This window comes from Cygnus olor, chromosome 5 (assembly GCF_009769625.2).
Source record: "Cygnus olor isolate bCygOlo1 chromosome 5, bCygOlo1.pri.v2, whole genome shotgun sequence".
In the NCBI taxonomy this organism is placed as follows: domain Eukaryota; kingdom Metazoa; phylum Chordata; class Aves; order Anseriformes; family Anatidae; genus Cygnus; species Cygnus olor.
The window spans coordinates 46124552-46150576 of record NC_049173.1 but is presented as its reverse complement, the minus strand read 5'-3'; the positions used below and the strand labels follow the sequence as shown (position 1 = coordinate 46150576).

Genomic DNA, 26025 nt, shown 5'->3' with positions numbered 1-26025 from the left:
CACCACCCCTCGGCAAGCGCACAGGCCTGGATCAGCTTGTGGTCATAAAACCCCACCCTGAGGCCGTGCTTTTGCTGTTCCAGCTCTGATTCACCTGAAAATGAAGCCTTGGCCATGGATTCGCTGCCCTCCATGTTTACATCTAGTATTTGGAGGGTGTTATTTTCCACTGTTCCCTATCACTAAATGGAGGGGCATTTATTGGCTCTGTTTCTCAACCTGACCGAAGGCAGCCAGGTAACTGCCCATGACCCGAGGCGTGTTATGAACCACTCCGCTCCCAGCACGGTGTAACCGTGTGACCGTGCTCGCAGAGGCACACATTGCTGTGGCAGCCCATCTCCCTTAAAGCCATGGAAGCAGCGGGATGGCTGACAAGCGGCGGGTTGCGAGCGAAGGTCAAGGATGGATGGAGGCAGCTCTGCCTGCCTCGCACAGGCTCCCCTCCTTCACTCTTCGCGACCTCGCACCCACGAACCCCAGCACTGGGGGGCTGAGAGACCCACAGCGGGCGCGCCCCGCCGAGCCCACCCGTCCCCTCAGGGGGAGCGGAGGGGAGGGGAGGGGAGGGGAGGGGAGGGGAGGGCCGGTCGCGATCCGCCCGCTCCCGCCGCTCCCTCGCGAGAGGCGCCGCCGCCGCCCCGCCCCGCCCGTGCGCGCCGCAGCCCCGCCCCGCCGCTGGGCTGCGGGCGGCCTGGCGGGGGGAGAGCGGGCGCGGAGCGGCGCCGGGCAGCCATGATGGTGGGGGTCCGGGCGGCCCGCGGCCGGGGCGGGGCGGGCGGGCAGGGAGGGCAGGAGGGAGGGCGCGGCCGGTCGCTAACCTGTGCGCTTTGTCTCCCCCCCCCCCCCCCACGCCCACCCGCCGCGTCCCCCCGGCCGGCCGCCCGCCAGCAGGAAGGCTCGGACGACGGCCCGGATTTCCTCTCGGAGGAGGACCGAGGGGTGAGTGGAGCCCGCCGGCGCTTGGGGGGCTCGGCGCAGGGCTGGGCTGGGCTGGGGCAGGGCGCTCGTCCCCCCGCTGCGGGGGGCTGCGGGCTGGGGGCGGCCCGGCACGGCCCCCCCGCGCCCACCGGCCGGGAGCGGGGCTCGGGCTGCCCCCCCCGGAGCCGCGGGGCCGCCTCTAGCGGGGGGCCGGGGCCTAGGCGGCGGCACCGGCTGCGCTCGGTAGGCCCCGGAGGTGCCCCGGAGGTAACAATGGGACGGGTGCGCCGCGGGCATGCGCTGCCCGGTGAGCGCCGTGCCGAGAGAAGTTGTGCGGCCGGGACGGGGCCGCCGGGCTGCTCCGGGGGGCTGGGGGCTGCCCTGCCCTGCCCTGCCCTGCCGGCCCGCACGTCGCTTCTAAATGCTGCAGCCAGCCAGCCGTCCGTCCGTCTGCGCCGTCCCCGTCTCGCCGAGCAGCGGGTCAGGTAACGAGCGGAGCTCATTCAAACCGAGGGCACCTCTCTGTCGGCACGGCGTGAGGGGCTCCTTCCGAGCCAGGCAGCAGAGCTGCTGCCGGGAAGGAGGGCACGGCCTGGCCTTGTGACTGCTGGGTGTTGCTGTAGCTGCATCTGGTATCTTACTACAGACACAAAATCTGGAAAACACGGTATTGGCATACTCAGTGTCCAGTGTAACGTTAAGTACAAAGCGATTTTTGGCTGTGTGCACGTAGTAGGATTTCTGTGCATTTTACGTTCCAGTTCCTTGAACCAGGACTGAAGAACACCAGTGGAACTGTATTTTACGTGTCCTGTCCCTAGTATGTAGGAACAGACACTGAAATACACGGCTCAGTTGTTTTTACCTGAAGACGTAGGAGGAATACAAGAACGCGGGTCTGATCCTGTGTGAAGCTTTGCTGTTTGTTTTTTAATTCTCTCTCCAAGGCCACAAGTAGTCAGAGCTCACAATGTAATTTTAAAGCCTTCAGAAATCTCTTAACAGTCTTGTTTGTGCTGCTGGACAACTTGCATCATCTCAGTTGGCCAAATGCACTCCTCTCTTTTTCTTTTTTTCTTCCCCTTGCTTCCTCATGTATCCAGCACTGAGGAAATAAACACTATCCTTCTCCTTTTTCTAATTTTGTTTTTAGGTTTCTTATTTTCAGTTACTTTTTTTCCCCCTACTGCTGCGTAAGTCCCTGGGGTTAAAATACAGTCCATCATCTGCACGATTTTGATTGTGATACAGAAAACCTAATCAGAAGCAACACTGGCAGCCTGTTCATGAATGGGTTCTCTGTGCTATTATCTTCAAAACCTCATTTTTTTTCTTGGTAGCAGTAGTATAAACAAACAGCTTTACGCAGAGTGTTTCCCTTGTTCTGATTTGTCACCTTCTTCCGTTTGTGATTAAAAAATGGATAGGTGAAGCCTTTATTTGAAAGTGCGTTTGGCAATTTCTGGTTAGAGTAATTCACTTTAAGTTTTGAAAATCGATACTCTTTTCTTTGGAGTTTGGAGATCGTTATGACAACTGTAGTTGTAGCTCTTAGAATTATGTTGGTCAGCTGCAGTTGTGTTAAGTTTCATGTGGGGATGATGGGATGAAAAGAGGGCTGGAAATTATGCTGATGCCACATAAAACAGGAATTCTCTAACAATTGCTTTATACCATGGGGAGTCTTTTCTGGAGGATTGTAAAACAGAGGACTGAGAATCATCTTTGAGGAAGTAGCAGTGGGTGGTCTGTAGAAGGAACCTATTATGAATAGTCTGCATAAAATGAACTTGCAGGCATTGCTTTTCTAAATCTCACTTAGGAAGATACTATTGAGTCCCCTTAGAGTAACTCAGTTCCTGTTTTTGTGTCTGTGTGATCTCTAATGTAAGCAATGCGTGCTTTAAAAGGTGGTATAGTATTGCCCTGCTAGTACTGTCTTGTATATTTTGTATCTATATATACTTCAGCTGACTTGGCTAATGGTCCCGTGTGTTCATTTAGGGGAAGTGCGCTATCCCTTGGAACAGGTCTGCTAGAAACTTGATGCTGTGCTGAGGCTTGGTATTCTTTTGTTGTGAAAGTGTTGTTTGTTTTCCTTGCTCCGTGTATTTAAATGCCTGTAAAGAACCTGTTGAAAAAAGGGTCCTTCTTCTCTAACTCTTTTGAAAGAATTTAGAGTATAGTAGTTACTGTTGTTAAAGGATGACATTGCCTAGGAATGTAAGGTTTGCTTGTTCCCCTTGTCTCTTCCAGCATCCTTTCATTATCATTTGAAGTATATTTGGTCCTTGAACAAGGGTTGAGGTGCTAAATCCTCCCCATTTTCTTTTAGTACTGTAACATCAATTAGTCCTGTTTTGGCTTCTGGCGTTTTTTTTAGACCCTTTGAATAAAAAAGGGACTTTTTTGGTATAGCTTAGGAAACTATAAAGCAGCTAAATTAAGTTAGCTTTTGTTTTTGCAAGTTATTCAGCATAAGTGTAGAGCATGTATGTAAGCATAAACTTACTGTGTGACTTTATGTGTATTAAATTGGGGCGGGTGGAGGAGCCAAGAGACAGAGAGGGATTTATCCCATCCCTGTTTTTTCTGGAGTTTGAAGTAGTTTCATTTCAGTTTTTGTCCAAGTCAGACTTTGGAAAGTTTTGTAGCGTTTTATGTTTTCATTTTCTGTTCTTCATGACTAGAAAACTATCCATTGCTGCCAGTTCCCTTTTGAAGTAGTGAAGAGATTGCTTAAGTTTGTTGTGTGATGATGCTGTTTGTGAATTTAATTCCCAGTAATACAATGTGAGCCATTGTGTCATATGAATAAATTTATGGTCCTTCAACTTTCTGGTTGTCTTTGACACCTTTCACTGAATGCTTCATTACCATTGCAGATGAAAATGTTCCCCGTTGGCAGTCGGGCTACGTAGCATAATTTAACATATGATTAAACTCTTCAGGATTGCTACAAGTTTAACTTGGTATAAATCAAACAAGTAGTCCTTTACAGTTGTATGTCTTGAGTGAAGTTGTCGGGGTTCATGTTGCTCTTCCTTTTCTCAGTACAGATAAGCATTTTGCTTCTGAAGTTGTAAAGAGTGTGTATGGCCCCGTAGGGTGTGATGCACTAGATGCTGTGTAAGTACCAGTGACGAATCTGAACAGTTGTTTTTCTGAATCTTAGGGTTTCGTATTGTACCACTTTTTTTAAAAAGGAAAACAAAGTATGTTAGTAAAATCGTTAAGACCTGTGAAAGACTACCAAAAAAAAAGTCTGGATAATTCAGATGATTTGCTGAGAGCTTTCTGCTCTGCTCCTTAATGTCTTCTGGGGGACTGGAGAAGAACGAGCAGTACCTCAAACAATGTAACCACTAAAAACTTTTTTCCAGGCTGGAAAAATGTGGTGTCATGACATAAGGCTGACACTGGTATGTCAGATTATATTTTTCTTTCCTAAATTAGATGTTAAGCACGTTGGAAACTCAGTAGGAGCTGGGACATTCTGCTTTGGCGAAGTGATCTGCAGCAGATCGTCGCATGTTAATATCACGTCTTTGTGTGAGGCAGTGACCCACTTGGAGGAAACAAAACACCCCAAAATACTACTATTTGTGTAGTAGCTGTTGAACGTTATTGTAGCCTAGCATAATGCTCCAGGCCGTATGATTTGGTTTAGTTTAATACAGTAACTGTAAGCTCGAGCAGCCTGGTCGCTGCTGCGTAAGCAGCGGAGTTGTTGGTGTATTAAGTGTAACAAGAAAAGTAAACAGTGGGTGCTGACCACTAAAATTTAAGATCAGGGTTAAGATAACTAGCGGAAAACAAGATGTGGCAGTTGATGCTTCTCTCCTAGTGCTGTTTCAGTGCTTTTCAGTGTTCCCTCCAGAATTTGCTCATGCGTAGCCTTTGTGCTGTACGTTGCTGATACTCGGTGTGTTTTTGGACTTGAGTGCAGACTTCAAAAAATGCATTTCTGAAAAATCTTGCAGGAAAAAGTCTAATATCTTTATGGCAAAGCACTTTTATACAGTAGAATGTGTTATTTCTAGAAATAAATGCAACATCAAAGACAACAAAATGCTTCAGTAAAAAGTGACTCTCACAAGCATGACAAATGAAATAACTTCTGACAGCGTGACTGTAGAAGATTAGTTAGCTTTAGTACTTGTAAAGGTATTCTGAATGTTGTTTGATTGTGATTATGAAATGGTCATGGGACAAATTGCTCTAGAACAGCAAGGGTGAGGGGAAGTGAACTTCTCTTTGAGGTGCAGGTGAGGTTAGTTTCACTGAATAGTGGTGAAGCGTTTGGTCCAGCTACTGCCAAACATCGACTCGTAATCGCAGTGCTCAGATAATCTGATTTTTCTGTATTTGATCATTGTCTCATTTTCTTTTTGATTTGATTTGCATTAGATTGTGATAGTTAAGGTTTCACATGCGACATGGAAGAAGAAAATGTATGTTGCTAGCACTGTTGCCATTTCTCACCCTGTTTTTGAAGGGATTGTCATCTTGTTTTTTCAGAAAAAAATGTTTCAAAGGGAACTTACCTCTGTAGTTCAGAGGATTGTTTTTTTTAGCATTTTCAGCCTATTGTGGGAAATCTTAAGAATAGTGTAAGACAATGCAAGTAATCTAGGTCTCTGACAGATCTTGCTTTGAAATATAGGACCACTTTTCTTCTCAAAACCACCTTTACAACTATCAGTTACTTTTAAATTACCTTATATGCTGCAGGTTGTTGGTTGAGCGTAGGTAAGTGGAAGAATGGGGATGTAGTAGAGAAGAGAAACCTACAGAACTGGCTGCTATCTGTAAATGTATTTTGTCTTGACTACCTCAATTGCTAGCAAGTTAACAGTACACAGAAATGAGGATGGTGCCCACATAGGGAATGCAATAAGGGATGTTATTTGTGTGATTATGCGTGCCATAAGAAGTACTGATAGATCCCCTCCCACCCAACCCCCCGAAATAATCTTTTTATTTATTTTTAATTTTTTTTTATAATCTATCTTTAGTCTTTTAAGAATGTTCATCATTGCAGGAGGGATCAGGGTTTTTCTCAAGGGAAGTATAACGGAAATGCAATTAACTTTTTTTTTTAATTTAAGCTAAATAGATTTTTTTTCTTTGTTTAGCTTAGAGCAATAAATGTAGATCTCCAGACTGATGCTGCTCTGCAAGTGGATATCTCAGATGCACTCAGTGAGAGGGATAAAGTGAAATTCACTGTCCACACAAAGGTAAAAGACTGTGTTTTTACATTGAATGTTTTCTTAATTATGGAAAAGAAAGTTTGCTTAAATTGTATTTTTGAAGCAAGCGTAATATATATTTCAATGGAAGTGAGAAAATAGCACTGTCTCATGTTTAAGAGACTGTAGAGCTGCAGTGCTCAACAAAATATTCAATGACAAAAAATTGAGCTTTAAAAAGAGCCTAGGAAATGGTGTTCTTTTTTGTACTGATGTGATATCATGTGACTCCTAGGCTTATTAATTAGCCTGTTTGCAGGTAGAATTTTTAATATACCTCAGTATTCTTTAGTGTAGTTTTTACTAGGGTAGCCATGGTTTCAGAGTCTAAAAATACATTTCATAATGAATTATATTCAAGAATCATTTTTAGTTACTGTTTGTATCTGGCTTCTTTTTGTGAATTTAATGGTTTATTGATTGCAGAATCACAGAATAGTTGAGGTGGAAGATTGCTGGAGATCATTTAGTCCCATGTCCTCCCCCCATTACCACCATAAAACTGGGGTGAATCTGAGCAGGTTGTTCAGGGTTTGTCCGATTGGGTTTTGAGTATCTCCAAGGGTGGAGACTGCACAACCTCCCTGGGCAACCCGTACCAATTTATTGATGCACCAATTAAGATGAGGGTAATTATTGCTTTATAAACTTTTTTTGATCAAATTCATATCTGGATGCTTGGATTTTTTTTTAACAGAGTTATACCTTGATGTTCCTTCAAGGCTCTTTCCGTATGGTAATTAAAAACACTGACTTTTGTTTTTGTTTTTCTAAATTGTAGTTCTTCCTCTTCCCTTTCCAGAGTTCCTTACCAAATTTCAAACAAAATGAATTTTCTGTTGTCCGGCAACATGAAGAGTTTATTTGGCTTCATGATTCCTTTGTTGAGAACGAGGACTATGCTGGCTATATCGTAAGTATTACAGTTCTTTGATGTCCGTGGAAAACTGGGCGTGTAAAAAGCACTCCTGGCTTTTAAGTCCAGTGGAAATGGCAGCTGTTCATTGCTTCTAAAGGGAGATCTAATGCTTTACTGTCATTTTACATAGTTACGCAAAGTTAATGTTTGAAGAAAGCGTGGAGGAAAGTCACTGTAGTTGTCATACTTCTTGCCTTTTAGTCCTAAGGAGAGAGTACGTTAATCAGTATCCAGCATATTTTTAGTCCACAGTGTTGAAGTGTGGTAGATAGGTGAACTGTATAACTTGGTGGTATTTTTTTGTTCTTTTTTTTTCCTCTCAAATTAAGCCAATGTTTAACTTAGTTACAAATTTCATGCAGCCTTTGTTTTAGCTGGAATGGCAGAGTGCAGTAACTGAGCTCTAGTAGTTAGGCTTTTCCAGTTTTGAAGATCAGAATCATAAATCAGTTGGAGGGAAAAAAAAGAAAGCAAATACCATCTAGAACTACAGAAAACCTTAATGCATAACTTAGCATTTTGTGGTTTATTTCAGGCATCCAAGGAAGAGATGTCCCAAAAATAGTCACCTTATGACTGGGTGCCTATTAAAAATGGGTGCTACTGTTCATACTTTAATTACAAATAGGAATACTTACCGTTTTGGTATGAAAGCTTTGTGTTTGGGTGAGGGGATCTGCTGATTCAGTAGGTAAATGTGTTAAATTTCTAATTGACTAATGGATACATTATGATGAATGTAGCCTGTGATGTGTCATACCATTCTTGAGCTAGTCTTTTTCAGTAAGAAGAGCTATTTGGAGTGACTAGACCTTTGGAGTGGTAGTAACTAGCTTCAGACACTTGACTGAGTAGATTCTGGCTTTTACGTTTTTTTTGTAATGCATTAATGTAATGGGCAAATATCAGTGAACTTAAATTTTATTTGTTCTGTTTGTCTTTGTTCATAGCATTTCAGGATTAGTTTGACAGCAGTGTTTTCTCTTTCAGTGTTAATATACTACATTACAATATTAGCCTAGAGACTTGTTTATTGTGTGCTTTGTTATTTCAGCAGATATATCTGTAATGTCAGCAGTGCTGCAAGAAAGAACTGGTGCCTTCAAACAACATAGAATGTGGGTTTTTTGGTTTAGTATTTTTGGGAGTTATAAATGGGTGGTTTGAAAAGAATTGTAGAATTCTTTCTTTAAACAAGAAACAGTCTACACCAAATAAATGAAACCACCATTTTATAATCAATTCTGGTTTAAAATTGTAATTCCTTGTATTGGTAAAGCTAAGTAAGGCTTGATTTCTGTTGTAATTAACCTACTGAAGACATTTAGCTAGTTCTTTAGTAATCTTCAAAAACATCTGGCCAAAATTGGCGTAGTAATGCTGAATGTCTAACTCATTCAGGACAGAATTTATCTATAAATACTGTAATGAATGACAACGTATGAAAAAGCTGCAGGCAAATTTCAGTTTCTTTACTGAATGGATGTTGTTTGACTGAGAAGTTGAGCAATTAAAAATTTTTGATTCAATTCCAGATTCCGCCAGCACCACCCAGGCCTGACTTCGATGCCTCAAGGGAGAAATTGCAGAAACTTGGAGAAGGGGAAGGATCAATGACTAAAGAAGAATTCACCAAGATGAAACAAGAACTGGAGGCGTATGTAGACTTGATTACTACTTTTTTTTTTAGAAAAATAAAATTTTAATGCTGTTTTGCTATCCTGTATTTCTGATTTCACTGCAAAAGTTCTCTGAGATAAAGGCTTGAGAATCAAGTTGCTACATAACCAGCATTATCTTAGCGATCATGATCAGAGCCATTAGGAAAATTGTAGAAATCATTGTTTAGAAATTGTAAAAAAAAAAAAAAAATAAAAATAAAAATAAATAAAAATTCATGGACAATCTTCTGAAAAAGGAAGACAATCAGCTTGTTCTTGAGAATTCTTAATAAGGAAGAAAAATAGCTAGATATAGTTTTAATAGATACAGTTTTAATATAGTATATAATAGTTTTCCTCACAGAACACTTGCAAAGGGAGGAGATAGCCTCAGTCTTTATTTTTTTTTTTCCCCTGGTGTTCCCAGTTTTATAAGCACAATGAAATTTTAAGGTTTATAGATCTAGTGATTGAACTAGGGACTTTTGCATGTGGTTGGTATTGTAAGCATAGGTGCCATCCTTCTGTTCCCCAAGAATATGGAGATTACTAGAAAATCTTTTTTTTTTTTCCTGACACTTCTGGGTTTTTGCACAGGGAGAATATACCTCCTGGAAATAGTATCTTTCCATACTATGAATTTAGTATGTGTTGAAACATCCGCAACAAGTCTTTTTTTTCCATACCAAGTTACACAGTGAAGTTTCTCCTGGCTCCATCCACTTTCCTTGTCATGTGCTCACTTCTTTGATCTTTTTCCTGTCATTGGTTTCATTTTAAAGTGTATATTTACACTGCTTCTAGACTGCTTCTGTCAAGAGCTCTGAATTGGCAAGAAAAGTACATAGAACTCTTAGAAATGCTGCTTTCTCTCCAAATTCTGGTTGCTGTGAGCAAATATCTTAAAGCTCTGTATTAGCGTTACATGCAACATGATTTATTACAGAGTAGATATACACTTCATACGCAGAGAACTGGAAATTAGCAAAACACTATAGATTTTAAAGAATCTGTGGTTTTCCAGCGGCCCTGATCATGATTCTCTTGTGGTCTGGTTAGGGGTTGGATAACACAGAAAACTTTGGGTTTCTTCTACTGCCACCTCCATCCTCTGCATCCTCCTTTTTTGTCTTCACTGAATGACTACTACTCTCAATGAGATCAAACATCTCCCAACACTGGCCCTGCTGGTTTGCTGGTATGTAAATCTTAACCTCTTGGACATAGTGGAAGCAGAAGTGTTGATTATCATTTCACCTTTTGACCTCAGAATGGGGAAAAAAGCCCCTTCCTCTTTTCTAGAGAGGTTACAGCTTATTCTTTGAATTTGCAGAGCAAAAAGTTCTAGCAAACTTGTATTGATAAGAACGCCTTCCTCTTAATTAAATCACAAATGAATAATTGCTTTAAAGTTGAGTTGGTTCACCTGGGCAACTGTGCAATTGTCATGGTAAAATGTGATTTTTTTTTTTGGTTGTACCTACCAAACACAATAATTAATTTCACTTTTAGAACCACTATGAAGCAAGACATCTGTGTAAGCTTCAGCCAAAAAAGGCTCAGTGCTTTAACGTGGAGTAAGAGGCAGCTATTTAAAGAGCTAACAAAATGATACGAGCATTTAAGTAAGGAAGGAGGGTGCAAACAGGCAAGGGGATGGAGATGGGGAGGAAGGAAATTGCACGTCAGCCACATTAGCTAGCATTGTTTGAGTCTCAATTTCTTGACTTTTGTGGAAGCAGGGAAAGGACACCTAAATGAGGTTACACTTACAGCAAACCAGTCAGTATTAGCTAGTCTTAAAAATTAGATTGTATTTGTTAAGTCGTCTTTAAAAGTATCTGTAATATGTTAGGGCTTCAAATTCCTTCCCCCCCCCCCTCCCCAGTATTAACATTGTGCTATTTGTTCATGTATACATAAAATATCAATGATAACCTCAACTATGTGAGCTTAAGATTTTGTATGCTTACTGAGGATCTCTTTAAGCTTCTCAGTAGGCTTTTCTCAGACTTTATTGCTTCAAGTGAAATTCTTATGTCTGTCTTGTTTCTTGTTTTCAGTGAATATTTGGCAATATTCAAGAAGACAGTTGCAATGCATGAAGTATTTTTGTGTCGTGTGGCAGCACATCCTATTTTGAGAAAGGATTTAAATTTCCATGTCTTCTTGGAATATAATCAGGATGTGAGTATTGAAAACTGAATTGCTGGAAGAGAAATTAAGATGGACTTTTATGGTAGCACGGAAAATTGATTAAGAGGGCTTTACCTCCTGGAGCAAATTGCATCAGTTACTTCATACCAGACATATTTGTATTTTAAAAGTTAGAAATTAATTTAGGTCTGGCGAGTTCGTTCTGCTGCCACCTGGGGAAACAAATGCTCCATGTACTCTAGACTCAGCATCAGAAGTATTAATGGAAATCTAATATGTTTTGGATTAAAAAGATTAGTTTTTGATAGTGATTTCATTTGGTGTTGTCTCCTCCTTGACTGGAATTTGGGGTGTGGAGTGAAGGTGGGGAAGTTGAAGCAGCAAAGGTGGAACACAGATTTTCAGGATTTGGAACTGTGATTTTAAATTTTGTTGCTCACAAAACCAGAGTGAATTTGTTATGAAATTTTATAGTAAAGCCTTTTTTTTAAATGTAGGTGACATTTCAATTGTTTTTTGTTTTTCTCCTAGATGCTTAGCTACTGTGGCTATCGAAACATTACGTGCTCATATTCTACAAATGCAGTAAACGCAGAAATATTGCAGAAATGAGCATTGAACGTTGAAGTAGAAAACACTGATTCAATTGAGTGCATGCTTGTCTTCAAAATATATTACAGAGGATCCTTGTTGCTTGATGTAGATATGCCAGCTCTAATTTCCTAAACCAGGCAGACTTAAATGGACAGGAAGTGTGTGAGCAGGCTGAAACCGTTATCCTTTATCTAGTAAGGGATCTGAGGCTTTTGCACTTTCTGAAAGTGAAAGATCTGTAATTCTACACTTAAAAGAGCAAAACCTAGTAATATTAGGTTAACTCATCAGCTACACTATGCATGATAAATACTGCGTTATCGATAACTGGAAGGTATACGTCATGCATTTAATATCATCCATACCTGCTCGAGTAATACTGTTGGGTAAAAATGTAGGGTTTGACTAAGCAGAGAGCAGGAAAACTGGTTTAGGAGTAGCAAGTTTTGGTATGTCAATCTATATTTGAAAGAAAAAAAAGCTTCTGTTGCCTCCAGGAAATGAACTAACATGATATATGAATTTGTTTTTCAGTTGAGTGTTCGTGGGAAAAATAAGAAAGAGAAACTTGAAGACTTCTTTAAAAATATGGTTAAATCGGCAGATGGTGTCATTGTTTCAGGAGTAAAGGTGATTGAAGCTTAACGTATCAAGATAAAAAACGTATTAATGTTGTTCTTTTTTTTCAATTGAAGCAGAATTTTACATAGCTACAATAAGGACTTTTTAGCCATGTCTTTCAAAACTTAGAGGCAAAGCACGGGAAGGGACCTGTGCCTCTGAATGCAAAATCTCACAGAATCACAGAACCATAGAGTATACTGAGTTGGAAGGGACCCACAAGGATCAAAAATCTCTGAGAACTATCTAATTGCTTCCGTGAAAGGGGACTTCCAGTATTCTTTCCTTTCCCCTGTTTTATGGAATTAAGCATTTTTTTCACCCATGGATAATTGATTATCTTTTTTGTTTTGGTCTGTCATTTTTTTTATGATGGGGAGGTGTGCTCTCTGACAGCTGCTCAGAAGTTACTAATGCTCAGAATTGTCCCTGCCTTGTAACATTCTTCTACCTTTTCAAAGCTATGCACAGCAGAGGTGATACTACGTTTTCCCTCAGGGAAGACTCAAGAAGATAGCTGAGATGATGAAAATTCAATTTTATTTCAACTTTTCCTAAAGTTGAGAGAATGGTTTTATAACAAACAAATTCTGCAGAAGCTGATGATGATCTTTCTTTCTAGTGATAACTTCCCATTTGCAAGCAAGTTAGCAGAGCTAAAATTCCTAGTTGTAAAATCTTGAATTTCAGCTGTACTGGACAGTGGATATAAGATAACAACCGTAGGTTAAGTATGGCTCAGAGAAAAATACAGAATTCAAATAACCAGCAGTTACTATTCAAAAAGTTCAAAATTGTTCAAAGCCCGTGTTGTAGGCTGTTACATGTTTTTGAACATCTGTGCTGGTTTTGTTTTAATTTAAGTAAATGTAAACCAAATACCTTCAATGGTAATGCAATAACTATTTAAATTTACATACATTTACCAACTTGAAAGACATCTGTCATCAAGATCAGTGTTCTTGTGCTATAAGTTCATATCGTCTCTGCTGCAACCATACCATTTGCACAAGTGGGTATCTTTCTACCTGCCCAACCTTTTTCTAGGTTGGTGTCTTATATTAAGTACTTGACATTTATCCTATTTTTCTATCAACAAAGTGATAGTTAGTAGAGAAGTTATTTTCTTCGTTTTAGGTTTAGTTACCTAGACCTTTAAAATGCTTGCTACAAATTCATAATAAAACTTTAGAACAGGATAAAATAAGTGAAGAGGAAAATGATTTACATAAATGGTGTTTAAGACAATAAAAATAGATTTCATTTCCTGTCACAGCAATATGTGCAAATCTTCTCTGTATAAATTGCACTACACAGAGTGAGTGAAATCTGAGGATTTTGAGCTTGTCCTTGTTTTTCTGCAGGATGTGGATGATTTCTTTGAACATGAAAGAACATTCCTTGTAGAATACCACAACCGAGTCAAAGATGCCTCTGCCAAATCTGATAAAATGACAAGATCACACAAAAGTGAGTCCTTCTTCCAGAAGGAAAGCAGTACTAGCTAAAATGCACAGAAATGATTTGTGAGGAGCAGTAGTTTTTAGTTTTCTTTTTACATGCAAAAAGTGATCGAATTTCTCCAAGTGTAGTTTTATGTTAGTGAAACGAAGTTTAATCTCATTTTCAAGGTTTAGCCTTTGCTGTAATATACTGGATGAAGTACGAACAATGCACTGCAACACTGAAGATATCCTCAGTCTTCATGCTCTCCCTTTGAAGAGAAACATAAAACTTTCTGTAGGAATACGTATTTTTTTGAAGTCTGATTCTTCTTAGTCTTTAAAATGAAAAATGGGGAATATAGCATTATTTGTGATTTTAATTCTAATGAAGTTGTTCTTTATTAGATGAGCTTGCATTCACCAGGGTGCAGTTCTTCACACATTACGCATTGCATTGCCTTACTGAGCAGCATACTGATGTTTGGGCTGTTAGTTTTAGACCAGGAGGTCCAGTTTGCATTTTTTTCAGCCTTCTAGAATGGAGACTGGAATGTGTGTTCACTAGTGTGGTTTGCAGGACACCTTCTGTTGCTGAGGTGAGGTTCTCCACCTCTTAGCTATTGATTCCTCTTCCTGAGATGAATGCTAGCTAATGGTCAGTTTTTGAAGCTCTAGGTAGTGCTCTCAATTGCAGAGAAAATCGAAACCTTTGGTTTAGGAATATATATATATATATATATATATATATATATACACACATATATATATATACACACACACTCACTTAAATCCTATAAGTTTACTGGCAATTTTTATTAAACTGAGAAGTGAGACAAATGATACCTTTTGAAATTCTGTCTAGAAGATTAAAGCTATAACCTAGGAAGCTCGTTTTGAAAATGGCAATCTGTAGATTATGAATAACTTGCTTGTGATCTGCAGAGAGCTGCAGTGCTTACGGAGTTACTGACTTCCTATTTCCAGCAGAAAATGTATTTTATGTTTAAATATGAGAAGTAGATGTGGAGGTTAATGACTACCTAATACCATTCTTCACTGTAACCAACTGCACTAATTCCCTTGAGATGTATGGAGTAATGAATCATTGGACTGATGATGACCCACTCAATCTGTTAAAACAAGGTTGTCTTAATAATGAGAATTGCTTCTGATGGCACTTTGATACAATAGAACTGGTTCTAACTTCCACTTGAAGCTTGAAGTTGTCATTCATAATACATGTTATAAATGGAATTTCATTTCTGTTTTTGTATCAAAGCATGTTCCTTTTAGAAAAACACCTACTCTTGAAGTAATAAAGGAACTTGTTTTCCAGAAAGGAGAGGTATTCAGTGGTAAAAACAAGTGCTTCCTTTTTTTTCTAGATGTTGCAGATGACTATAATAGAATTGGTTCTTCATTATATGCATTAGGAACACAGGATTCCACAGATATATGCAAGTAAGATTTTGTTAATAACTTATGGGGGGGGCTTCCCAAGTAGCAGTCTTCATGGTGACCTGCTGAGGTTGGTAGCACACTTGCTATGAGAAAAGAATTTATTATAGTTGTATCCCATTAAGAGATTTTTCCTTAGCATTCTAGGTAATGTCTGTCTTCTCTCAAAATGAAATGATTTGATTGTAATTCAGTCTGCTGTTATGCTGAACCCTTGTTTTGCTTCCTCTGATGAAGATGCACAACACTGTTCAGCCTCCTTGAATCTCAAGTAGGACATGTCGTGTTTACTGTTTGGAGGAAAGCACATTCAAATTTGAGTGAAGGACACTTGATAATAGCATAAGACTGTTAACCAGTGTGGTGGTATTTGGAGTTTAACTTAAAGCATAAAGAATCCCTGAGGAGCAGTTCAGTTATTCTTTAGTAAAATCCATCCATCCGTTATGCTTTGCCTCTTACCTTTTATGAAGTTGTACAATTCCCAAATGTTTGAAGTACTACAATTTAAAAACCTTATGTTCTCTGGGTTCTGTAAGTTACAATTATAAGCAGCACCTTTACAGCTTTTATTGCTATACACAAACTATATTTTGAGTTACAGAAAATTGATTAGACTGTTAAAATTAATTTTGTTATAATACCAACTGTTTCCTTCCTACAGGTTTTTCCTGAAGGTGTCGGAGTTATTTGACAAAACAAGGGTATGTATTTTGAAATCTTTGTACATGTATATTCTATGTGTGTATCTTTGAAGTGCCAGGACGCTTTGTGTCACTTAAACATGAGCATGTGGATGTTTTAAGGATGGTGCTACACTGAATATTTAAGAAACATGTACTAGGTAGTGAAAAAACCTAAGATTTCAGTCATCTGTTTTGTAAAATGATGGATCCTTTTGAGTATTCAGTCTACTAAAATTTTCTTGGCAGTCTTTGTCTTCTGTGTTATAAGCTACTAAAGCTGCTGTACACCTTAAATGCTTAGACTACCTTCTGTACTTGAAATTGGTTATCACAGAACTTGTTAAGGAAAAAAGAAATTTAATCCTTAATCCAAAAAAATGGAGGACATGTTGTTTTTTTTCTGAAGCCAAGACCTGTTTCTGCAGAGGCATGCCACATACTAGGAAATCTTTTGAATGAAGTGTGTGCATTTCCTAAACAGTTGTATCCACGTAAATGGGTATTTTAAAGAAAATGGTATTTGTGAAATTACTTGCTTTGACCTCAAATGTTGCCTTTTAGAATTTCTTTTAAAATTAAGATACTTAAAGTGCACTTACTCTGTTTCTAAATTCATAGAAGTTTCTGTTTTAGATACAAGCAAGTAATCTTATTGGGAAGTAGTATTTTGAACCATTTAATGCAGTGTAGTTACACAACTACTCTGTAAGGGTACTTTAAATGGTTTCCTTTGATCTCAAAAATTACACAACTTCTCGTGCAACTCTTTATACTACAGAAGTTGTTTCTCTGCTGTTTCTCTAGTATATTATATATATGTGTATGTATGTATGTATAGCAGAAATCGGAAAGAAAGTTTTGTTTAAAATAGCCAGTTGTCAATTACTGCTTGCACAGTAGGTTATTGCTTACATTTTAATACAAAAGACTAATTCTGTTTCTCATGACGCACATTTAAGTATTCTATCACAAATGCATGATCTTAGCTTTTGAGAAAGACATTTGAGAAATCTATCATGCACTGTTGTATGTTTTATATTGTATTTACATCATACAAATGAATGCCTGATGTCTGGATGTTTTTAAATTGATGCTTTTACTTACTGTTTTTCCAGAAAATAGAGGCCCGGGTATCTGCTGATGAAGATCTTAAACTTTCTGATCTTCTGAAATATTACTTAAGGGAATCTCAAGCTGCTAAGGTGAATTTGTTGCGTGTTCAATGAAGTAGTGTTCCTTTTTTTTTCAAAAAAGGGAAAAAATTGCCTTGAGAAATGCACAGTATGTTTTTTTAAAAGTGGATATGTTATAAATGCTACCACCTCCAACCTGCTATTTCTACCTCAGCTGTACAAATTGGATTTTAACTGCGTTGCTGTTCCTTATATACAGTAATTTGGGATTGTGATCCACTTACCAAAGCTAAATTGTACAGTATAATTAAAAACAGTGGAGGAGCATTTGAATTTTTCAAGTTGCTTGTAGACTGCGAGCAGTTCTACCCATTTTTTTAATATTAAAAAATGGATATTCCAGATGCTCTGCAAGTGCTGATACAAAAACATGTGGGCCAGATTTGATATTCTATACCTACTGAGACTCATTCTTAGTGTTGCTTGATACAAGATGATTAAGTAATACGACAGACTAAGGAAGTGTCTGTATTTAAATCACAGCAATAGCTGTTGCACAAAAAAAGAATACTGCTGTCTCTTAGGCCCTGTGTGTGTTTCTAATCCATAATCTAAATATAGTTTGTTTCTAATCTCAGAAGCTGTGAAATTTCCAATGATTGCCTCTTCTTAGACTTTTTGCAGTATCATCTAAGCCATCTGGTGCTAGCTTCTGTCAGACAAGATGCAGACCAAACAATATTAAATTGCACGTCTGATCCAGTATGGACATTTTTGTGATTTGCAGGATGAAGTGAATGAAAATTATTTAGTTATAACTGGAACACAGGAAGAAAGACTAAAATTAATCTGATTTTTTTTTCCTTGGTATATGCTAATAAAATCCTTGGGTAGATTCTTGTAAACTTTATACATCCTTCATACTCTTTTTTTATAGGATCTCCTATATAGAAGATCTAGGTCACTAGTGGATTATGAAAATGCTAACAAGGCATTGGATAAAGCAAGAGCAAAAAATAAAGATGTGTTGCAAGCTGAAACTACTCAACAGATATGCTGTCAGAAATTTGAGAAAATATCTGAGTCTGCAAAACAAGGTATTTGGGTGGTGTTTGATCCTATGTTACTACTTGAAAATTAACAGATTTTAAGATACTGTTACTGTGAAGAATTTTTTGTTCTGTGTTCCCTAAGCAAAGTATTATCTTTTAATCAGTACTTACTTTGGAAAGTTCGAATGGTATTTTCATTTGGCTCTGATAGTTACATTAGTCAATAATATCAATGTCATAATTGCTTGGCAGAGCAAAGTTTCGGTACAGATTATTTTTTACCTCTCTCTTATATGCATAGAATAGTACATGAAAGGGTAATTGCTAGCAGTAATGGCAAACCTGACTTTTTTTCAAGTACTGTTGAAATTGCCATTTTGGTTTTATGCATTCTTCTGTGAAGGCAGCAGTTGGTGGCAGCAATGACACTAGAAAAGGGAGTGGTCATGGAAAACAGAGTTACAGTAACTTTAGAGAAAATCAATATTTACATGTTGCCTCTTTCCTGGAAACTTACTTTTATTTTTTTTTGTCTAAGACTGTTGTGAGTAAGTAGTCATCTGACTCATTTGGGGCAGATTTGTACAAATGTTTAAACACCATGCTCTTCTGTCGTTATCAGTTAAGAATTGTTTGACCCTGTAAATTTGGCTAATGATTCCTTTAGATAAGACAGTGGAGGATGTGTGAACCTATCAGCCACAAAGTTATATGCATAAAGCATACTTGTTTCTTTTGTTCTTCATGCTAGTTTTAGTCGGGCATCTTCCATAGAGACTTTCACATACCAGCTTTGAAAGAATAGTGCACGTGGAACAGAAGAATTAAATGTTTAAAAGCATCCACATTGCAGTCTTTTTTCAAAACGAGCTTGGTGTCCACAAAAAGTTAGCTAGACATGGAGAACTGCAATGATGGTTTGCTTCCTTATTATAAGGATGTAGCGGTATCTTCAAGTCTGGGATTTGATGAGATTAAACTTGATTTATTTTTTTTCGTGTTGCTCTCTCTCTCATTCTTTCCCTATTCCATTTTGAAGGAAAATCAGTTAACAGTTAAGGGCACTAGCATTAATACTGTTAATGAATCCGTTTTTATTTTATACAGAACTGATAGACTTTAAGACAAGAAGAGTTGCAGCATTCAGAAAAAATTTAGTGGAACTAGCAGAACTGGAATTAAAGCATGCTAAGGTAACTGTGATCCCTTTTGGCCTTTATTTCAAATGGTTTTAAATATTATTTGCTTGAATAACCAAAACAGCTGTGTGAGTTTTGTGTGATACATGCTCTGCATCCAAGAAAGGGGAGTTCGGTGAGCGTTCTCCAGGAAGGTGAATTTCTACAACTTTCTTTAATATTTAAAGAAAAAGAGTATAGGTGAAATAGCTCTAGGAGACTGGTGTGCTTTGAGGTGCCTTTGGAAAATTCATCTTCTTGAAGACAATTTTGGCTGCAGTTTTATGGTTCTCTGGGTCTTTGATATTTATTGCTGCAGTTTGAATACCTGCCTATTTTTAAAACCTCATTTCATCATTTACAGTGAGATAGGAAGTGGTTTCTCCTGTTGTCCAGATGCTGAAGGCTTGATGTATACAGACAGATATTAAGAATGAGATCACACAGAAGGCCTGTCAGAAGTTAGGGACTAAAGTCAGATCAGTTCTGTATGTGTGCTTTTTGAGTGTTCTTTTTTGCCTTTAAACAACGCTAACAAAAGAGAAATGATGTAGATAGCCTTTTGAGTAATATAACTTCTTGCAGGAAATAAGAGTGTGTACTGTCCTTAAATTTCACAGTGTATTTGATTCTTTTAATCCATATGAAATTATTGTTTTTAGTTAAATTGGACTAGCTGCTCTGATTTGCTAGACAAGTATAACTATCTTACTTTAACAGTCCAATAGCAGAAAATGTCTGTCTTTAAAAAGTAAACTCTTCAGCATTTTTCATTTACCTGAAGATGTGCTAAACACCAAGATTTGAATGACCTCAGAATATAGGCGTTAAATGAAGTAGTTAAGAGATTTGTAATGTTGGTGAGTTAACTTGTTCCCATCTTTTGGGCAGCTTTACACTCTTTTCGGTAGTATTGACAGTGTCATTCTTCATTTTGCCAAACCCATTGATTGTAAAACTAACATACTGTGAAAAGCTTTTTGGGACTTGGTGGGGTTTTTTTCCCCTTATCTGTGTAGATATAAGTTCAGTTTGATGGGATATTTTCCTGGCAAATCAATCAGTAAAGTCAGAATGCTCAACTCCTTTTTCAGATGAGCAGTGCTTACTTTAATGTGCTGTATCAGAAATTTGGCAATTTTTTCCCTCATTCTTAAAACTTGTAAAAACTTTGACTCTTCAAGATCTGTTGTATCTGACTTATTGCTGAATTTCCTGCTTGCCTTGGAGTAAAATGCTTGAAAAATGTCTGTCTTCTAAATTATTGTCAAAGAATCATTTGTATTAACTCTGCAAACCAAAATCTTGCAGTGATGTGCTCTCGAATTTTACTAACTAATAACTGAAAAAGGCAGGGGAAAGTCGTTTATGTCTGTAGCTTTCAACTTACTTGATACATGCTTTTTGAGGTCCTCAATTTACCTGGAAGAGCTTGAAACTTTTGAGCAAGTTCTTCATTTGTCTCCAGTCTGTGTTTAGGACATGTACCTTCAGATAGTGCGTGTCTTAATAAGTTTACTAACAAAATGAGGCTGTAGGAAGCTTTGAACTCTAGCCCTCCTTTTTTTGTTTGTTTGTTGAACCTCTTTTACCTATTTTATCATGAAGCACTGAGATTTGCTAAACAGTCTTGCATATTTAAATATTTTCAGTTGAAGGGGACATTTTGACAAATGATGACTGTTCTTGGAATGTTAACAAACATTATGAATTTTTTGAGCAAAAGGATATTTTGTTTCTCATTAGGTTTGAAAGTTCTGTTTTTTTCAAAGCCTATGTTTTGTGTTTATTCAAAACATGCAACCACTGATGGATTAGTTTGGTTGCTATGCTTTTATTTTTATAGATTCTCAGTTGGATTACTACAGAATTTACAAGTGCAATAGATTGTTTTCCTGTCTTATATAATGGGAGATTCTCTTATGCATTTGAGGATAGTCTTATGGATAGTTTTCTAATTAGTCTGTACAGGGTATTGAAGAACTAAATTGTTTGGCTGAGACTGTCTTTCTGAGGTACCTCCATAAAATGAAGAAAGATATGAAAAGACTTGGATTTTTTTTGATAGTATTGTCCCCTGATGTATGAAGAACAATGTTATGGGAATATGGGAATATAAAGGTTTTTCCTTGTGCTGGAGAAGATTTTTTTTTTTTGTACTTGTTGCAATGCAAAATAAATAGTCCTGGTTTTGAGTGGTCTAAGCTGGGATATTAATATACACCTAATTCTTCTTGCAGTGGAGCCAAAAGAGGGCTGGTAGGAACGAAAAGAAAGCTACTTTTTCCTGCAGGCAGTAAGTTCATCAGGTCAGACCAAAAGATCCCTGCTTTAAGTTTCTGGACGAAGTGCTTTGCCTCATGCTGCAGCAGTCCTTGTCTGCATGCTTTTGTGGCTTTTGAAGGCAGGTGAAGGGTTAGGCGCTCCAAACTAGGAAGCAGGCTTGGCAAGGGGATCTGGAGCACAGCACTTCCAGGCTTGGCAACGTGCACAGTTGTTCAGGTTTGTGTGCTCTTTCCAGCAAAAAGCTAATGTGGGGAAAAAAAAAGAGGGTGGAGAGGGCTGTGAGCAACAGATAGCAAGAGCCAGCAGCAGCGTATAGTTCTTTTAATGTGGCTTTTTTTTTTCTGGAATGAGTATCTCCAGACTAGATGTCATGCAGATGCTTCTGGGTCTGAATCATTCTAGCTTTATGGCTTCTAGACCTGGCGTTGCCTGGCATAGAAAGCACAGAGGTGAAACCTGCTCATCTGAGAGGTTGTCTGCTGAGACAAAAGGTGAAACCTGCTCAACCTGAGAGGTTGTCTTCTGCGCGGAATTCAGCCACACTGAACACTGCTGCATGACTTAGTGTTACAAGTTTTGCTCTAAGTTGAAAGAAAAACATAAATCCTAAAACACAGCTGTGCTAGAAGTCAGAGTGATCCAAGTATTGAGAGAAGGTTTTGAAAGTTGGTTGCCATTTCCTGAGCTGTATTGGGCTGTGTGGCTCTAGAAACCTGGAGGGTGATGAAGTCAGACCTTTAGCAGATCAAGGGCACTGTATGCACCCATATGAAGTATACCAGCTGTGCCCAGTTTCTACTACTTCTGAAATACTTGTTATAATCTGCTAATATGCTCTTAGCCTCTCCTGGTTGCAGTTTAGTCCTTTAGGGAAAGCTAAAAATCAGACTGTGGCTTGAGGATTTATTTAAGTTGATGCAAGTGCAGGCTACTGTCAAGATGGATGATGACGACTCTGGTCCTCTGCTTCGTCTTGGCACTAGTATGTGTGCAGGTGTGTAGTAAGATGGAGCTAAAATTTGCTTTTTTTAAGCTTTATTCTCTGTCTTGTTTTCATAGCATTCCTTGTGTCAAAACACACAGTTTTAGCTGGGAAGGTCTAGGAATAAAAGGGAGCTTCCCTCCTTATCAGCAGAATGGACTCTAGATTCACTTAAAATAGCTGTCAAACTGAAACTTTAGTTTGGGTTAGTCTCTGGCCTATGGTAAATGGACTAATGTTTCTTTATCTGTAGCCAGTCTTTCTGATTGTTTCTCTAGGTAGGGTCTGTCTTTTAGTTTGCTGGTTATGTTACAGCATAAATTATAGTTGTATTTTACTTGCAGATCAGACTTTTTAGTATTGGAATAAGGAAATATTGAATGCAAAAGTAACTTACCTGTTGTGTTAAAGTGATTGTTTTATGATTAGTAATTGATACGTACTGTGATTTTAGGCTAGCTCTGTTTATGACTTTAGGCATCAGTAGCTGACATAAGGCCTTATGCATTTAAGCATGTTGCGCAAAAGCTGTGTTTAAACCTATTCTCTATTTTAAACCATTGGATTTTGAGGTGTTCTTGTGTTGGGCTTCATGTTTAAGAAGGAAGGATTGACGGTCTGAAACTTGGTGAAACTGCAGAGGTTATAGTCATATACTTACAGCATTTAGAGCCTTGGCTACGCTTCGTGTTGTGACACGAGTTTTAACTAAGCCACCTACCTCAAAAAAAAATTACATCTTTTTCCAGAAATACTGATATATACAGTCTTGTCTCTGGACTCTGGTGAGAAAAGAATTTGTTGCCATACTAACAACAGATGTCTGTTTTGAATTGACAGAAGGGAATAAGCAAAACACAAAGCTAAGGGATTTGGTTAAATGCTTTCTAAGTAGTTCCTTCTTCCTGATTCTGTCACCACAGTCTACCAGTAACAGTAATTCCTAGAGCTCAGGAGTCCTAGTTGGCAAGAAACGCTTTCCTGAGCTTGAAATTACAGGACTTTCTTGACCTGTGCTGGTGCAAGTCAAGTCTATCAAATGTTGCAGCCAGAAGGAGGAATAGCTCACAGCCTCAATTGTCCTTGATTTATTATAATTTAAATAAGCTTATTCTTCTGAACTTTGCAAATTTAATGAAAATGAATGATGTGCCTATTTGTAAAATGTCAGTAGACTGGCTGACTGAAACTCTTAATGTTACCTAATGGCCTGCAAACTGCAGATATTTCGTGCTGCTACTGAACTGTAAAGGGATGGGCGAAAGATGACTAGTCACACCTTCATTATAGGCAGCAGGCGTGCAGTCCACAGACATTCTTCAGGCTGAAGAAATACTTCATTCCTATCATGACTTCATTACTAGTTAATAATCAACTGTTACAATAATAGAGACCTTGGATTTATGAGTTCTTCTGTACACAACGATGGGCCATCAAGTCCCCATGTGTCTCCTGTATATTGAGCTTGTTCGTATCCCAGAACTGTGGGCCTCGTGAGGTAGCTTGTGACTGTCCTCTGCCAGTATAGACATAAAAGGACAAAAAGCTGTTGAAGGCTTAACTAAAATGGCTGTCTTCTGAATAAGACTTAAAAGGGTTCAATAGACATAAATGGGAATCTTCTGTTTTAGTTAATTATTTAATCCAGATTGTAAAAACCTTAATGGGGGATAGAGCTCTGATTTCTGACCTTTTTAGGCTGAGGGACAAGCGTCCTTCTGCCTATCTACTACAGGTCCCTTCGAATGCTTTCAACTGAAAAAGTAAGAATGACAAATTGTTCAGTAGCTGCGTGGACATAAGTCAGCCTGTGGAAAGGCTGCTTTCCACAAACAAGGCCTATCCTTGAACAGAGCTTGGAGCTTAAATGGCTGCTGTAGTGAGAAGATACTGAGTGCTGAGCACTGGTTAACAATTCTTGATACATTCAAAGAATGCTGAATTCATGAGTGCTTCTGTTTGGGGAATAATAATGCAGTGACAGAATAATAGTGATACTATATTAAAAAAAAAACAAAACACAGAACTTCTAGATCTTTTGCAAGAAACTTGTGAGGAAACACGGAAAGGGTAGCAAATGCTTATTTTTGAGTCTCAAGTTCATAGTTCTATATAACAATGTTCTTACAATCCAAAAAAAAAAGTGATTTGACATGAATGTCTCTACATACACTTAATACCTATCTGTTTTCCTTTAAAGATGAGTGTCATTGCTATTTAAAAAACATATTTTTACCATAAGCTTAAAAAGAAAATAAGGAAATGTAATTTTTTTTCTTATTTTTGCAGGGTAACTTACAGCTGCTGCAGAGCTGCCTGGCAGTGTTAAATGGTGACACATAAGCTATGCTCCGTCCTCCCACTAACAAGGGCTGCCCTCCTCTGGATTTTGTTTTCATGACTTTAAATAGGCATTTACAGTTCCCTGGAGAAATCATTTGACAAAGTGGACATAAGCAAGCTCCTCCTTTCAAAAGAATTAAAACAGACACCTGAAAGTAGCTCCAGACTATACGAAGCAACAGCATACTTGTTATTCATACATATTCATGTTTATTTAATCATTATATGCTTTCATTGTTCAGAAACCAAATGCTCTGTTTTTGTGAAGCTAGCCAATAATATGTTCATGTTATGAATACTATGATACAGCTGCCAATCTTATTTACCTTTGTAAGTAATTTCTGAAGTTCACCATTTGAAGTACGTTGTTCAAATGGCTTAAATATTACCATTAGATATTTGAATATTGTTACTATAATGCATTGTATACACTGTCTTAGTTTTTTTCCATGTACTGATATCAAGAAATTTAATCGTTTTTTTTTCAATTGTGAACATTTCTTAGAAGTTTTGGAGAACTTTGTGTAACCTTTGTAACTATGATTTAAAAGGAAAAGCAAATACATTAGTATGTTTGCCTTAACTTGTAGACTAATCCAATTATTGTAAAATAAACCATGAAATCAATGATTTTTCTAAAATTATGCAGACACTGTATCATCTATAAGCTTAATATTTTCTAGTAAATCAGATTAATTAGACTTCTCTCTATTCATCCTGTAAAACCATTGAGTAAGTACTAGATTGGTCTGACACTTAAGTACTAGCCTGGTACAATTTTTCACTTGCATTCTCAGGTTTATCCGTTTGCATGTTTGTCTGTGACTTTCCTATCCAGTGTACTTATGTCTTTTTTTTTTTTTTGAGTTTGTTGGCCTACTGCATTTTCTTTGGCAGAAATGCTTTTTAAGGGAACTTGCTGCTTTCTTTCCAGAAGAGGGACATAAAGTAGCAGGAGTGTATTCAGCAGATGCATAAATTATTAAGGAAAGGTAATACAGCCCCACTTTGATACGGATAAGAAGCTTCACTTCAGAAAATAAAAAGTGAAGGTATAGCCAATGGAGGAATGCCTGAAAAGGATCTCAATCTGTTAACTGGACTTAGAGCTCTGAACACTTTTTGTTTGAATCCTTGGTCTTTCATTTGTTGTATTGCTTGAACCATGAGTCTTTTCCACGAGCTGCTGTTCTTCTGTATAATTCCAGAATGTCATGAAATTAGGCTTTACTTAATGAGTTGTTCTTTGCAGTGGGATTGCTGCTTTATAAGAGTTTGCAGACCTTCAGTGGAGCAGCAGAGTTCTGGTGAACGGGATTTCATGCTTGGAGATG

At 38.3% G+C, this 26025-nt stretch overlaps 1 protein-coding gene across 2 annotated transcripts; it reads left to right on the top strand.

Moving 5' to 3' along the window:
- The first annotated feature begins 649 nt into the window (after positions 1–649).
- Positions 650–25327, top strand: SNX6 (sorting nexin 6). 2 transcript variants are annotated; one of them, XM_040558283.1, is made up of 14 exons: positions 650–741; positions 895–942; positions 6060–6164; positions 6979–7089; positions 8631–8752; positions 10820–10943; positions 12042–12137; positions 13493–13598; positions 14959–15034; positions 15696–15735; positions 16833–16919; positions 17788–17947; positions 19010–19095; positions 24638–25327. In XM_040558283.1, exons 1-14 carry the CDS (start codon positions 736–738, stop codon positions 24689–24691), a joined length of 1221 nt encoding a protein of 406 aa, XP_040414217.1. In that variant the 5' UTR covers positions 650–735; the 3' UTR covers positions 24692–25327. The 2 variants fall into 2 exon arrangements, with proteins under 2 accessions (XP_040414217.1, XP_040414216.1); XM_040558282.1 differs by having other exon boundaries at positions 655–741; positions 892–942.
- Positions 25328–26025: the final 698 nt, after the last annotated feature.